A 17,057-nucleotide genomic window follows, 5' to 3' on the forward strand; every position below is an offset into this window, starting at 1 on the left:
TTACAATGTGAAAATAATGAACAAAGGGTCAAAATAACCATACATTTTACAATAAAAATAAGCATACAGTAGAGTACAGGTGCAGGTTGACAGCTTTCTGCGTCCTCCCCCAACAGGACGGGTAGCCTACTCTCATCAGAGAGGTCTTTGAAACCTTGAATAAGGGTTTAACATTTGTAGAAATGTGTCAAGGGTGTGCGTACTGGTAGCGGAGTCAGGTGCAGGAGAGCAGAGAGTTATGAACAGGCGCACACTTTTTTGAGGCAGGAGAAACCAACATAACTCGTGACAAAACATGGAATAAACGAACACCAGTCTGGCGCGTCAAAATGACACGTAACACAAATAATATCACACAAAGCCATGAGGGGGAACAGAGGAATAAATACATGCAGTGTGATTGGGAAATGCCAACCAGGTGTGCAGGGAACAAGACAAAACAAATGGATCAATGAAAAATGGAGCGGCGATGGCTAGAAAGCCGGTGACATTGACCGCAGAACGCCACTTGAACAAGGAGAGGAGCCGACTTCGGCGGAAGTCGTGACAAAATGACACTCTCTAATTGTTTTATATTTTTGACATTTTGGCAGGAAATGCAGCTCGTCTCAGGTTCTGCTGTTGTGCAGTGGTCGCACAGCCTTTCCTCTACAGGGAGCCAGGTTTTCCTGTCTACCCTTATCAATGGCAAGGCTGTGCTCACTGAGCCTGTACTTTGTCAAGGTTTTTCTTAAGTTTTGATCAGTAACCATTGTCAAATAGTTAGCCACGGTGTACTGTCGATATAGGGCCAGATAGCACTGCATTGTGCTTTGTGAGAGCCTGAAGTTTCTTATAGAGCTCCTGGTCAGTAATTGGGGAGTCCAATGGATTTTGATTGTCCTTTATAGCTTTTTCTAATCCATTCAACTTCTCATGGATTTGGCGTTGTTCTGCATTTGTGTCAATTTGAACGGTGTTGTAGAGTGTTTTAAAATGGGTTGTCCATTTGTCACCATTTTGTATCACTAATTACTCACTAATTACTCTTGTTTAGATGTTTTAGTTTTTTCTAATTTTACCAGAAGTTGTTTGTGTTTATGGACTCCTCAATTAGTGTCAGCTGCTTGCTGTTGTACTGTGCTTTTTTGGTTCTGAGTGTACATTTATAGAGTTTTAAAGTCTCACAGTAATGAAGGCGTAATTCACCATTATTTGGTTCTCTGTGCTTTTGGTTGGATAGTGTTCTAAGTTTTTTCCTTATAATTTGACAATCTGCATCAAACCAGTTGTCATCTGTGGTCTTTTTCGTTTTGTTTTTTATCAATTTCAATTGTGCTTCTTTTGCTGTTTGCCTGAATATATAGTTGATGTTTTGTACTGCCAGATTGATGCCTTCTTTACTGTGAGTGAATGTGGTATCCAGAAAGTTATCTAAGAGTGTCTGGATATTTTGGTTACAGGTTGCTTTCTGGTATTCTTCTGTGCTGTTTTGGGCCCATCTGTATGAATTTCTGATGTTGTACAGCTTACTAGGCTGTGAATGTGTGGTTGTTTCCATGTCTGTTCTTTTGAGGAACAACGTAATTTGGCTGTGATCAGACAGAGGTGTTAGTGGCTTGACAGTGAATGAGCTGAGAGAGAAAGGGTCAATCTCTGTAATCATATAGTCTACTGTACTGTGGCCAATAGGTGAGCAGTAGGTGAATCTCCCCAAAGAGTCCCCCCGTAACCTACCATTGACAAAGTACAGGCTTCTACAGAGCTGCAACAGATCCCTTCCGTTGTTGTTGACGGTGCTGTCACTGTTGTTTCTATGGGGGAGATTAAGACAGTTAGAGACACTATGGCCTGTAATAAAGCTGTCCCCTCATGTGCTCCTTAGATCAGGTGCTCGCATTTGTGTCCCCACAGATGAGCACATTTCCCTGGGCCTGGAAATGGCAAGTCTCTTCCTCAAGGGTGGGGAAGATCTCCTCTGAGTAATATGGGGATTCTGAGGGGGGGATATATATTGCGCAAAGGAACACATATTTTTCTCAGTTTTAACCAAATGTGATATTTACCAATTTTGAGGGGATCAATTAGATTTTGCAGTTCGGATTTGTACAAAATGATCAGTCCTCCAGAGCCTCTACCTCTATTGACAGAGCTGTGTTTCTGTGATGGCACAATTACCTCTCTGTAGCCTGTGGGACAGTGAGTAACAATGTCAGCCTTACACCATGTCTCCTGCAGAATGATGACGTCAACATCTTTAAGATTTGTGTTGAACTCTCTCTCTCTCTCTCTCTCTCTCTCTCTCTCTCTACTTCTCTCTCTCTACTTCTCTCCAAAGGGGTTGTTCAGAAATAAGGTAGCTGCTATTTCCAGTTGGCAGATTAACTAAAGTGTTTGTGTGTGTGTTTTTCAGGTTGCTGCTGTGGTCAGTCCAAGAGAGAAGGACAAAGACACTGAGATGGAGGAACCACCGGGATCACATTCCCCCTTCTGTTTCTTTAACGTATTACCTTTCCAACTGTGTGTGTGTGTGTGTGTGTGTCTGAGTGTCTGAGTGTATACATTTTGGTGGGTGACACCTCCAATTTCAGTTTTATAATTTGCCATTTTTGTTGACTTTTATAATGTTGTGATACTCATATATCGTTGACACATTTACAATACACTTAATCATCAAGAGTCTTTACAATACTATTGATACATACTGTGGCTTGTGTTTCTAACTACCTATGTGAGAATGTATATTTGTATGTACAGTATACTCATATTTAGAAAATATATCACGGACTCCAAGAAAGCTTAAATTCTTTCACAAACATGCTGCACTTGCATGCATTCACGCACGCATGCACAAACTCACACGTACACACACACAGATACACACCCACTGGACAGTTTCACTCACACTCACAACACAAACTGGAACTGAGAATGACAAGCGGTGGTAATGTTTCTCTTTAACTTTGATCTGTTCCTCCTCTGTAACTGTCAGGCCAGAGTCAAATGGCATCAAATCAATAATAATCATAAGAGCAATGGTAATAATACTGTAATAGTGATACTGGTGATAATAATCCGTTAGTCTCTGCTGGAGATGATGCATACACACAAAGCAATGAGTGTCGATGACATCGTGAAGAGTCACGTTATATGGTACATTCGCTGTGCTTCGTCTCAGTGTATGTGGGTGTGTTATATCTGTGTGGTTGCGTGTGCATCAAAATATGGGCAATATGGGCTATACCCTTCAGTGGTGCTTCCATGTAGGCCATGAGGTACTGTTATCTATACCGCATCCTGTTGTACACTGTATCTAGATGGTAAAACACAATGGCAATAGGCTCAGTGGGATTTTGATCTCTTGGTTACTTCGACCCATGACAATCCTCTTCTCCTTCACGTCCTTTGATAGCGTCACCATCCAGTAATGTACTGTATTTCAGACGTCATCACAAATGTTATTAGACGATTGCGTCAACGTCTGTTTGTCTCAGCTATCACGTTAATGAAAATATTAGGAGCACTTTTTATGATATCGCATGATATTGATCTAACAAATACTTTTGTTTCTTGGGTACTATGTTACATTGACTGGTACAAAGATGTCTTTGTGTTCGATTTTCAGCTGGGTGTTGTTTTGTGTAAAAATACCTGCTCATATTAGTCATGTGTGAGCTAGGTAATATAGCAATGACCAGTAACATGGAGAATATGGGTTCCCGTTTTATGGATTGATTTGAAATCTACCACTAATCTGAATGGCCTGTACTGTGCACAAGTAGAGGAGGGGGAGGAGAGTTATGAGTTAGACATCATAGACACACACTGACTATCAGGAGAGATTAGTTTTCTTAATCCACATTGACACCCTTAGAAAGACATGTATACACACACACACACACACACACACACACATGCATACACACACACACTTGAGAGACAGTCACAGGTATAATACTGTAGACACTTGGCCACACACAGTCCTTCTCCACCCCTGCCTCACCTGCTAGTCTATCATAGAGGGAGAAGGAGGAGGAAGAGGAGGAGGAGACATTAAAAAGAAATGAGTCTTGTAGAAGGCTTTGACATGATTCGCCATATGGCCAAGTCCATGTAATGGTACAGCTTTAATTGTCCCACCATCTCTAGTGGTGTTTGGTGTGATATAGAGCAGGTGAGGCAACGACAGAGAAACACAGTGATAGTGACGACTTGTGTCATTAGCTTTTTGAGAATGCACTTTTTGAATATATTTGCCCTACTGTACATTCCAGCTTATTAAAAATGTCCATTTTTGCACCTGTGTTGTCCTTAATCACATGCTCTTGCCTGCACAGACTAGAAATATCAGTGCCCTCCCCTGTCAACCATAGTATGGGCCAACAGACCCCAGTTTCCAACCCCAATGATGCACAGACTTTTTAAGGAAAACTACTACAGATACAGAAAGTGATTTCATAGGACTTCAGTGTCATTCCTGGTGTGACAAGTGATTCTGTGTTGTGGTAGTGAGGAAGGGAGGAGAATCTAGAGTGGCGTCTTAATGTGACTAAAGCAGCGTGACAGAGGAGGGTTAATACCAGAGAGCTCTGCTGAGATACATCGCCCAGCTCGCTCTGCTCGGCCTTGCATGGCTTTATGGGATACAGGAGGTATTAAGCAGCTGAATAATTAGTTTTGATACGTTACTCTCCTGCTTTCTGTGTGTGTGGCATTTCACTTTTCTTTTTCCCCCTTTTTATTTTGTGCCTTTGTGTCCCAGAAGTTTCTTCCTTTGCCGCCTGCCTGCGACATCACATAAACATGAAAATACTGTATATGTATTGGACTGCCTGCCTGCCTGCCTGCCTGCCTGCCTGCCTGCCTGCCTGCCTGCCTGCCTGCCTGCCTGCCTGCCTGCCTGCCTGCCTGCGTGGGTGGAGTTCCTGAAAGCTCTTTTTTTCTCCTTTGGGAATTAAAAGCATTTCTCTATGAAGGGAAATCTTGGGAAAGAAGTAGTGAAATTGCACATTGAGCACTGTGATGGTCCAAATGATTAACAATTGAATGGGGCCCACTATCATTTGAATGTTACCATTGGTTCTTCCTTGTTAAGGTCAACTTCCAAATGTTTAAAAAAATGCATTTACAAATACACCATTAAAATCTGAATTGGGGAATGGCTTAAGATTGATCTGTTTGCTATACTGGTCATGCTACGGAATGTGTACATTTCGAGTCATATTTTGAGTTACATGTCAATATTTAATCATTTTGTATCCTTTGTTATAAACTGTCTTACTAGGCTGTATATAAAAGGGGAGGTGAAACGCCTTGTGTAAAATGTAATAGTGACGCTTATACTATGTTTGCGTACATACAGGGTCACGCTTGTCTCCTTTGCGCCATAAAAGAGAGGATTCGTATTAAATATATATGGATATATACACATACAGTATATTTTTTGGCCTTGTCAGTTTCTTAACTGCGCAGACGTACAGTATATGTTGGGAAAGGCGTTTTGGAACCAGACATGCAACCCCCGCTGTACTCAACACTGAATCTGTGTTTTACAGTACAAAAAAAAATTAACTTTGCGTATCTATTTTTTTTTTTTTTGTATGATGCTCTGAAAATACATCATTTTTCACAAGTGGTTTCGGACATAGAAGAAGTGTTACCGGTCACTTTATAAACTGAAACTTAGGATATAATAGTAGAATAGCTGTTGCATTACCTATTTGTTACGACCTGTATGTAATGTTATTATGGAAGATGTAATGTCCTTCTGTAAATGTTGTTTATTGTTGGTTTACCTGAAATAAATAAAGTTTATTAATGCTTCAAACTGTGTTCAGCTACCAATGCAAAACAGCTGTTGTTAGGTCATGTATTACATACTTACTTCATATTAATTCTACCACAACTCCATTCCAGTGTGGTCATGCTAGTGTGGATATTGGTTGCCTTTGTCCTCCTATTCATCAATATTTACATAGTTAGCTACTTCCTGAAATGAGTTATCCCTGGAATTGATCTAAGTACCATACTTCGTTTTTTTTAAGGCATAATTTATTCAACTGTACCAGCGACAGTTTCTAGTGATTCATCCTGTATTACCAGTCCCTGTCTGATGTGAGCTGAGCTGGCCTGATTGTATTGTACCACAACAGTGTTTTCTCTGGACACCCACCAAGGTGTTATGTCTCTGATTCAAACCATGCCAATAGGTCAACAACATCTGTATCCCCAAGTGCATCCCTATGGGCCCTGGTTAAATGCAGTGCGCTATATAGGGAATAGGGTGCCATTTGGGATGCATATTAGAAAAAGTATGTAACTTCACTTATGAGTACAGTTTTCAAGCCTACTGGTCCTTCAAACAGATATACTTTATAACATGAAAACAAACAACCTCCAGGTCATAATGACTGCTGTGACAGATAGGTAGGAGAAAAATACATGGAAACCCCAACAACACAAGGTGTGCTGTAAGACTGTAATGTTCATAACGTTTTTAACGTTTCTTTGGAAAAACAATGACGTCATTCTATTCTATTCTGTGGTTATTGCATGTGGTCATAAATGGTTCTGAAACAGTTTTGCACCAAAAAATTCCCCACTAAAAAATGCATTTCCAATAGTTAATTCAAATGTATCTCTTTAATGCTGGCTCATAGATCAACTGCATGAAGGTCAAATCTGACTCAAGGTTTTAACTTTGTCTTTGTAATGTTGATTGCTCTGGACAACTTTATTCCAAACTGAATAGACTTGGCTAGACACCCAGCCCTAAAACAAGACATTTAGTAACATAAGTCATTTTAAGTTTGTGTGTCTCTCTTGGCAGGGTGTAGCTTGAAGAACCAAGTCTCACTGCATTCTTCTGTCAGGATATATTACATACTTATTGACTCCCTCTCCATCCCACTGACAGACATGCCTCCTAACCAGTCAGAATCCCTAGGTGACTGATTAACATTAGGGATCCTCTGTATTTGCTTGGCCTCAGCTGTTTGGTCATGTTGTTTTGAATTCTCAATAGAGAGTGCTCTGTGACAGTCTCCTGTGCACACATAACCACAGGTTGATAACTAGAAATAGGTTTTGATGCACATCACTTGGGCTAATCATATTATTGATGCGCTATAACTGGTCATAGTGTTGTTGATGGTTGCAACAGTAGTTGATTTGATTATTATTTATGTTGTTATGATACTGTTTTTGTACAATAAATAGCCTTACATTATCTAATATATCTCTAGTGAACAGTAAGGTACAGTACAGTACAGTTGATGACAAATTAGAGATGATCGACTCTCTGAAAGTCAAGGAGGCGGGACAGCCCTGTTAAGCTCACTGTAGTTGAGTTTTTCTCTTCCTTCCTTTGGTGTTCTACACAGGGTCTCTCTTTCTCTCTTTTTCTCTCTCACGGTTTCCTTCCTGTTCTCCTCTACACAGTGTCTCTCCCTCCCACTGTTCCCTCTGCGCGCACCACTGTGTGAGATGGGTTTGAAACCCCTCTGATCCCAAAGTCTCGTGGTGACGAACCACTTTCATCCCTGTCCCTAGGGCCTAACGGTGGAGACGACATTATGGTTGAAAGGGGAAACCGATTAAAATGATGCTGGTTGTTCTTCCCTCTCTAAAAGATCCATTTAGGCTATACTAATTTGTAATATGGAAAGCACATAGCATTTACTTTGTGTTTCTTACAGTCACACACAGTTTTACTGGATGATAATATCAAGGGGGTCTGGACTGTTACAATAGTAGGCTATTTGAGGAGGTCTAATATGATATCTCTGTGTCAATCCTTCACAGTTTTAATGAACATATAAATTAAGGGTAAAGGGTTAGCTCATATAAAGAGTAGGCCTACTGTCATATTTGTAAAAGTCTTTCCTTTTCCATCAGTAGTCCTAGATGTGGCTTTCAGAATATCAAAAGGCCTATTTATAAGGGCATAATTCTTATATAAAATATTTAATATTGTTTCGGGCTATAGAACTAAGACATTGAAACTCATCAGTCAAAAATCGAGAGCCATACACAAGATGAGCAATTGTAGACGATCCCTAAAACCTTGCATCTGTTAGTCCAACCCTTTTTTCCATATGGAGGAGAGAGAGACGGCTCACTGAGACGGCAGGGCGCCTGGAAACAGGTTTCAACAGCGCAGAGCAGAGAGAGGCTATCAGGTTTGTCGGGCAGCTAGAGCAGCAGAAGAACATTGCGGAGTCCGGACCTGTGTGTTGTGTATATTAGACCGGATTTTTTTCTCAAAATTCTGTCAGCGATATTTTTTGATTTTGGGGGACCTTCAACATCTCTGCGCAACGGCGGGAGAAGCAAAAACAACCCAAAGTTACGCAGGAGGGGAGTACATTTACAAGGAAAGAAAAACCCAACAAAGAAAGGGAGCGGGGAAGTAGTTGCGAGCTAGCTGGCGAGCTAGCTAGTTTTTCAAGAAACCGCAAAGAAAGTATGTCTGTGGCCGTGCGTAATGCTTTCGCAATGGATTACAACAGAGTACTGTGTATATTTTTGCAGGTGTTTTTATTGATCAGTTTGGGATCTATAAGGGTAAATGGACAGTATGGCGACCGGGGAATGTCTATTCCGGAGCACGGCTTTTGCCAACCGATTTCTATTCCACTTTGTACGGACATCGCATACAACGAGACCATCATGCCAAATTTACTAGGACACACATCCCAGGAGGACGCAGGGCTCGAGGTACATCAGTTTTACCCGCTTGTGAAAGTTCAGTGTTCTCCTGATTTAAAGTTTTTCCTCTGCTCCATGTATGCGCCTGTGTGCACGGTGCTTGAGCAGGCGCTTCCCCCGTGCAGGTCACTGTGCGAGAGGGCGAGACAGGGCTGCGAGGCGCTCATGAACAAATTCGGTTTTCAGTGGCCGGAAAGGCTCGTGTGCGAGTCTTTCCCGGTTCACGGAGCGGGCGAGCTGTGCGTCGGGCAGAATATGTCGGGTCAAAGCACACCGGTCAATCCCACCCCCGATGTAACGGAGCCTCCGCACGATACTGGGATTGTAAAAGGACAGTTCAAGTGCCCGGCTTCGCTGAAAGTACCCACTTATTTGAATTACCGTTTTCTCGGTGAGGATGACTGTGGCGCACCGTGCGAGCCAAAGAAATCTAACGGAATGATGTACTTCAGCGAAGAAGAGTTAAAATTCGCCAGGATATGGATAGTAATCTGGTCCGTGTTATGTTGTGCATCCACGTTATTTACCGTTCTAACCTATCTGGTGGACATGAAGCGCTTCAGCTACCCTGAGCGTCCTATTATCTTCCTATCTGGTTGCTACACCATGGTGTCCATTGCCTACATAGCTGGATTTCTCCTTGAGGACAAGGTGGTTTGCAATGACAGGTTTGACAACGACATTAGGACTGTGGTGCAGGGTACCAAAAAGGAGGGTTGTACCATCCTCTTCATGATGTTGTATTTTTTCAGCATGGCCAGCTCCATCTGGTGGGTCATCCTGGCCCTCACCTGGTTCCTGGCAGCAGGGATGAAGTGGGGTCACGAAGCCATCGAGGCCAACTCGCAGTACTTCCACCTGGCGGCGTGGGCTGTGCCCGCTATTAAGACCATCACTATCCTGGCGGTGGGACAGGTGGACGGGGATGTCCTTAGCGGCGTGTGCTTCGTGGGCATCAACAGCGTGGACGCTCTCCGAGGCTTCGTCCTGGCGCCGCTCTTTGTCTACCTCTTCATCGGCACCTCGTTCCTCCTGGCAGGCTTTGTGTCTCTGTTCCGGATCAGAACCATCATGAAGCACGACGGCACCAAGACGGAGAAGCTGGAGAAGCTGATGGTGAGGATAGGGATCTTCAGCGTGCTCTACACCGTCCCCGCCACCATCGTCATCGCCTGCTACTTCTACGAGCAGGCCTTCCGGGAGCAGTGGGAGAGGACGTGGATCAGCCAGACGTGTAAGACGTACGCCGTGCCCTGTCCGGCCCACCCACACCCCAACATGAGCCCCGACTTCACCGTCTTCATGATCAAGTACCTCATGACTCTGATCGTGGGGATAACGTCCGGGTTCTGGATCTGGTCTGGGAAGACCCTCAACTCCTGGAAGAGGTTTTATACGAGACTGGCTAACAACAACCAGGGAGAGACCACAGTGTGAATGGTCTGAGTGGGGTGAGACCTCTGGATGTACTTTAGCCTATGATGGGTGTCCCCCACATAAATAAAAAACTGTTTATTTACAGACTGAATGAATGATAATCGTTTTTGGACTTAATTGCCATGCAGAGACACTCATTGGGACATGATGTTTCTATTGTACATAAAACATTTTGTGAGATTTTTGTAAGTATATATTTGTATTTAAAGATCAAAATTCTCTTTTTTTGTTGTTTCCCTCTATTAAAACCAACATTTATTTGACACACTTTGGGCATAATGAAAATGGACCTTGGTGATAAAGAGCCAGCTGACTGAGCATTTAGCATTAAGGATGTGGTTGTCTTAGGACCTGAGTTGGCTTGGTCACTGTTGGGAGAGGGTTGTAGCTGTCTTTGATCAGTAGACTGGCTTGGAACATGGTTTCTATTCTAAGCAGCAGAGTCCTGTGAAAAACAATTGCTTCCTCGTGGGTCCTTATCCCCCATTATACTGTTGTTCTTTCTGTCCAACTGTTCTCTTCTATTCAACATATTTCCAATGCCTAAATGCCTGTCATTTGAAGGTTAAAAATACAATCAACATGTATTTTAAAACGAGGTATAGGTTTGGGACTATGTGTTCAACATATTTCTAAATGCCTTGGATTTGACAGGTTAAAAATACAATCAGCATTTTTAAAACAAGAAAGTAGGTAAAGGTTTGGGATTGTGTGCACATGTACTGTGTAGCCTACATGACATGAATCCTCCAAATACACATGTTTTCATAACCTCCAGTACTTTAAGCCAGAATGAGAACATTTAGACCCAAATTTAGCCCAAATACTTTCACCAAAGTTAAAAGCCGTCTTTTGGTGATTACAACAAAATATTTGAAAAGAATGAAAGTAAACAGGATCTTTTCAACATTTTGTTTATGTGTTTCAGACATCCTTGCTGCCTATTAACACAGAACAGACACACGTTGTTTGTGCCTTTTGTTGACCTATTTGAGCACTTTGAGGAGAATTACTAGCCTGGTCCCAGATCTGTTTGTGTTGTCTTGCCAACCCCGAAGGACCATAGGAGTAGGCAGGACAGCACAATCGCGTCTTGGACCAGGCTAGGGGAATATAGAATGCTGGACAGAGACAGCTCAGACTCAGAGGTGGGCTATGTAACACATCAGCTGCACCCCCTAATGTTTTCTCACAGACAGACAGCTGAAATATCGATCCTTCATTGATGAACAAGCTGAAATACGTAGTAGCCTACTCTACAGCCGGCTGTATAATTGGCTGATAAGAACTGAAAACAAATTAATAATTGAAGGAGATAGGACAGTGTGTTTTGTAATTTTCAGACCTACAGGTAATCAGAGTCAGTAAATGAATATTCCCCACAAGGTATTGTTGGCAAAATGTGGCCGTTTTTTTTTTTTTTTTACAATTGGCCCAGGTGGCAGCTTGAAGCAGTCCCCTTTCACCCCTGAGTAATTTCTCTCCTGGTTAAGTGTGTGCTTGTGTGTGTGTGTGTGTGTGTGTGTGGGTGCTAACCATGCAGGATGAGCAGCTGACTTTAGGCTTTATAAAGGAAGACACCGTGATCTGTCCCCCACCTCACGCTTCTTCTGTTATGTTCTTGTCAAATGCATGACAGTTATTTTACCCTAAATGCATGGATGGCTCTCTATTAAACAACATGTTCATACCTTTGACATCTATTATGTTTAATTCTGGTATTCTGCATTTGTTTGTTATTAAAAACATTATATTTATAGAAACATTTCTTTATATCCACACTGATTACTTTAAAGAATAAAAAATCCAACCTTTGCACCAACTGTCATGTTGATTTGAAATATCTATTATATTATGTGTTATATACCAGAGATGATGGATTGAATCATGCTGTTAGCCTTGTTTACATTTACATTTTAGTAATTTAGCAGGTGGTCTTATTCAAAATGACTTACAGGAGCAATTCGTGTTAAGTGCCTTGCTCAAGGGCACATCAACATGTTTTTCAACTACTCGGCTAGGGGATTAGAACCAGCGACCTTTCGGTTCTTGGCCCAACGCTCTTAACCGCTAGGCTACCTCCCTAAAATGTAGTTTAAGATTTGGAGAATAAACAAATCTGCTTCATAGACTCTGTAGTATTCCCTTTGTAACAACATGGTAATAGCAATCATTTTTTACAGCTGGAAAAGCTCAACAATGAGCATGAGTTTTATCTCAGTGGTTACAGCCAACTGTGAAGTCTTGTTTGAAAAATAACTTCTTTATCCTGGGTGGATGTTAATCAAATGCAGCTCTCTGGTTAGGCTAAATGAGGTGGATGGGAATCTTGTGAATGGTTGGTATGCACTGTGAACGCTCAGAGGCCTTGCTTGTGTAGGGGCATTGTTGCTTTGCACTTAAAATAGCTTGTGTCCCATGTCTGGCAGTCACATACGTAGGTCAGCTACTCAACTTTCATACAGCCATTGTTTAGGGTCGTTTTTTTGTTGTCTTTAATTCTGTTGCTCTTCATAAGGGTTTTTCTGTTCACTCTTGTACCTATTGTGTCAAAGCTTCTCTGAAGTCTGTGGCTGTATAGTTTGTAGCTAAGCTGACTGTAACGTCATGTGAACTATATACAGTGGCAAGAAAAAGTATGTGAACCCTTTTGAATTATCTTGATTTGTGCATAAATTGGTCATAACATTTGATCTGATCTTCATCCAAGTCACAACAACAGACAAACACAGTGTGCTTCAACTAATAACACACAAATGATTGTATTTTTCTTGTCTATATTGAATACATAATTTAAACAGTCACAGTGTAGGTTGGAAAAAGTATGTGAACCCCTATGGCTTCTCTAAAAGCTAATTGGAGCCAGGAGTCAGTTAACCTTGAGTACAATAATTGAGACGAGATTGGAGATGTTAATTAGAGCTGCCCTGCCCTATTAAAAACACTCACAAAATTTGAGTTTGCTATTCACAAGAGGCATTGCCTGATGTGAACCATGCCTCGAACAAAAGACACCTCAGAAGACCCAAGATTAAGAATTGTTGACTTGCACAAAGCTGGAAAGGGTTACAAAAGAATCTCTAAAAGCCTTGATGTTCATCAGTCCACAGTTAGACAAATTGTCTATAAATGGAGAAAGTTCAGCACTGTTGCTACTCTCCCTAGGAGTGGCCGTCCTGCAAAGATAACAGCAAGAGCACAGCGCAGAATGCTCAGTGAGGTTAAGAATTCTAGTGTCAGCTAAAGACTAGCAGAAATCTCTGGAACATGCTAACATCTCTGTTGACGAGTCTGCAATACGTAAAACACTAAACAAGAATGGTGTTCATGGGAAGACACCACGGAAGAAGCCACTGCTGTCTAAAAAAAACATTGCTGCATGTCTGAAGTTCGCAAAAGAGCATCTGGATGTTCCTCAGTGCTACTGGCAAAATATTCTATGGACAGATGAAACTAAAGTTGAGTTGTTTGGAAGGAACACACAACACTATGTGTGGAGAAACAAATGCACGCTACACCAACATCAAAACCTCATCCCAACTGTAAAGTATGGTGAAGGGAGCATCGTGGTTGAAAGCTGCTTTGCAGCTTCAGAGCCTGGAAAGCTTGCTATCATCGAAGGAAAAATGAATTCCCAAGTTTATCAAGACATTTTGCAGGACAATGTAAGGCTATCTGTCCGCCAATTGAAGCTCAACAGAAGTTGGGTGATGCAACAGGACAACAACCCAAAACACAGAAGTAAATCAACAACCAAATGGCTTCAACAGAAGAAGATACGCCTTCTGGAGTGGGCTAGTCAGAGTCCTGACCTCAACCCAATTGAGATGCTGTGCCATGACGTCAAGAGAGCGGTTCACACCAAACATCCCAAGAATATTGCTGAACTGAAGCAGTTTTGTAATGAGGAATGGTCCAAAATTCCTCCTGACCGTTGTGCAGGTCTGATCCGCAACTACAGAAAACTTTTAGTTGAGGTTATTGCTGCCAAAGGAGGGTCAACCAGTTATTAAATCCAAGGGTTCACATACTTTTCCCAACCTGCACTGTGAATGTTTACACAGTGTTTTCAATGAAGACATGAAAATGTATAATTGTTTCTGTGTTATTAGTTTAAGAAGACTGTGTTTGTCTATTGTTGTGACTTAGATGAAGATCAGATCAAATTTGATGACCAATTTATGCAGAAGTCCAGGTAATTCCAAAGGGCTCACATACTTTTTCTTGCCACTGTACAGTATATAGCTCATGTCCAGTAGTTTATGCATGCAGACAGTTAGGGCTCAATTCAATCCGTTGCGCTGAAGATCCGCTTTATAGCACGATTGACAATTAAAGGCAATGTTCCCAAGGTCGCAGAGACTGCATTCATGGTAAATGATACGTCGGCTCAATCGGAAATTACCTTTAAATGTGAACTGCGCTACAACGCAGATATTCTGAGCTACGGATTAAATCAAGCCCTTTGTCTCAGACAGGTTAGCAGGTGTGCTGAAGAACACTCCCCATTTTCACTGTGAAAATGTTTAGTATCAGTGAGATGTAGTAAGTGCTTGGCATTCACAGTAATATGGGCTATGTTTTCCTCCTATAAGAGTACCACTGACCGACCTCTATGGACGTACAGTACATGCCTTAATTTCAAGCCCTTATTGATTTGACTTAGCTGACTGAACATATACTAAGGCTGCATCACCAATGGCATATTCTTTATATGGTACACTACTTTTGACCTGGGCCCATGTGGAATAGGGTGCCATTTATGACACATACTAAACTCAGCAAATAAAGAAACATCCTTTTTTCAGGACCCTGTCTTTCAAAAATAATTCATAAAAACCCAAATAACTTCACAGATCTTCATTGTAAAGGGTTTAACCACTGTTTCCCATGCTTGTTCAATAAACTATAAACAATTAATGAGCATGCACCTGTGGAATGGTTGTTAAGACACTAACAGCTTACAGACGGTAGGCAATTAAGGTCACAGTTATGAAAACGTAGGACACTAAAGAGGCCTTTCTACTCTCTCTGAAAAACACCAAAAGAAAGATGCCCAGGGTCCCTGCTCATCTACGTGAACGTGCCTTAGGCATGCTGCAAAGAGGCAATAAATTGCAATGTCCATACTGTGAGACGCCTAAGACAGTGCTACAGGGAGACAGGACAGACAGCTGATCGTCCTTGCAGTGGCAGACCATGTGTAACAACACCTGCACAGGATCGGTACATCCGAACATCACACCTGCGGGACAGGTACAGGATGGCAACAACAACTGCCCAAGTTACACCAGGAACGCACAATCCCTCCATCAGCGCTCAGACTGTCCGCAATAGGCTTAGAGAGAATGGAATGAGGTCTTGTAGGCTTGTTCTAAGTCAAATCCTCACCAGATATCATCGGCAACAACGTAGCCTATGGGCACAAACCCACCATCGCTGGACCAGACGGGACTGGCAAAAAGTGCTCTTCACTGACGAGTCGTGGTTTTGTCTCACCAGGGGTGATAGTCGGATTTGCGTTTATTGTTGAAGGAATGAGCGTTTCACCGAGGCCTGTACTCTGGAGCGGGATTGATTTGTAGGTGGAGGGTCCGTCATAGTCTGGGGCGGTGTGTCACAGCATCAATGGACTGAGCCTGTTGTCATTGCAGGGAATCTCAACGCTGTGCATTACAAAGGAAGACATCCTCATCCCTCATGTTGCTCATCCTGACATGACCCTCCAGCATGGCAATGCCACCAGCCATACTGCTCGTTCTGTGTGTGATTTCTTGCCAGACAGGAATGTCAGTGTTCTGCCATGGCCAGCGAAGAGCCCGGATCTCAATCCCATTGGGCACGTCTGGGACCTGTTGGATCAGAGGGTGAGGGCTAGGGTCATTGCCCCCAGAAATATCCGGGAACTTGCAGGTGCCTTGGTGGAAGAGTAGGGCAACATCTCACAGCAAGAACTGGCAAATCTGGTGCAGTCCATAAGGAGGAGATGCACTGCAGTACTTAATGCAGCTGGTGGCCACACCAGATACAGACTGTTACTTTTGATTTTGACCCCCCCCCCCCCCCCCCCCTTTGTTCAGGGACACATTATTATATTTCTGTTAGTCACATGTCTGTGGAACTCGTTCAGTTTATGTCTCAGTTGTTTAATCTTGTTATGTTCATACAAATATTTAAACATGTTAAGTTTGCTGAAAATAAATGCTGTTGACAGTGAGAGGACATTTATTTTTTTGCTGAGTGTATGTGTATGCTAGGTCTCTCTCTGTCTGCCTCCCTGTCTGTCAGTGCATCTTCCTGATGCCTGGCTTGCTACTGGTTTGTCAGGAACTGCTTGTACAGCCAGCAGCCCAGGCCAGAGCACACAGAGAACTGCTTTTCCCTCAGTCTCAGTCCCTCTCCTCTCTGCTGCTCTGTGGTCAGACTTTAGGCCTACTCTACTCTGGCCTGGAATGCTGGGAGCTGGAGGAGGGCAGGAGAGAGAGTATAGAGACACAATATAAACCTAAAACTCAGCCTCAACATGCATTATGGCCCAGTCACACAAGTTGCCTTGGACATTTTAAGAAGGCTATCGTGTTAATGTTGCCACACTATGGATGTAATGATAACTATTCATCATGCGGAGTGCTCAATGACATTTCCTAGTTTTGGAGAATACTGGATTAATTGCTAAAATACTGCTGCTGTTTTCAAATGACTCAAATAACAATCTGCTTCACCTGTCACTATGTACGGGGTTGACCTTATGAACTTCTGACCCCTCTATCTTCAAAAAGGACATGACAGGTCACATAGTGGTGGTGTCATCGTGTTTACTCTCCCCTAGTACCTCCCCCATCAGCCAGGTTTAATGACTGTGGAGCGTTTCAGACCTGTCTAACTGCATGTTGTTTTTAGCTTACCACACTGAGCATCTATCACCTCAGGGT

General features: G+C 42.5%; 2 protein-coding genes across 3 annotated transcripts in view; both read left to right on the forward strand.

The window, feature by feature from the left end:
• The window catches only part of LOC110503753 (cyclin-dependent kinase 14), a 215,632-nt gene extending 209,826 nt beyond the window's left edge, over positions 1-5,806 (forward strand). For both annotated transcript variants that reach the window (XM_036970578.2, XM_036970579.2), the window contains one exon: positions 2,393-5,806. The gene's annotated coding sequence lies outside the window, so the exon portion shown is untranslated. The remainder of the gene's footprint in view (positions 1-2,392) is intronic.
• On the forward strand, positions 5,800-11,943 carry LOC110511951 (frizzled-1-like). The gene has a single exon (XM_021592617.3). The coding sequence runs from the start codon at positions 8,446-8,448 to the stop codon at positions 10,123-10,125; it is 1,680 nt and encodes a 559-aa protein (XP_021448292.1). The 5' UTR covers positions 5,800-8,445; the 3' UTR covers positions 10,126-11,943.
• The last annotated feature ends 5,114 nt before the right edge of the window (positions 11,944-17,057 follow it).

This window comes from Oncorhynchus mykiss, chromosome 3 (assembly GCF_057628025.1).
Source record: "Oncorhynchus mykiss isolate SJ-2025 chromosome 3, ASM5762802v1, whole genome shotgun sequence".
Lineage (NCBI taxonomy): Eukaryota > Metazoa > Chordata > Actinopteri > Salmoniformes > Salmonidae > Oncorhynchus > Oncorhynchus mykiss.

What these genes read in the sequence shown, in the direction of transcription:
- LOC110511951 (XM_021592617.3), top strand. Translation starts at nt 8,446, where the DNA reads ATGTCTGTGGCCGTGCGTAATGCTTTCGCAATGGATTACAACAGAGTA.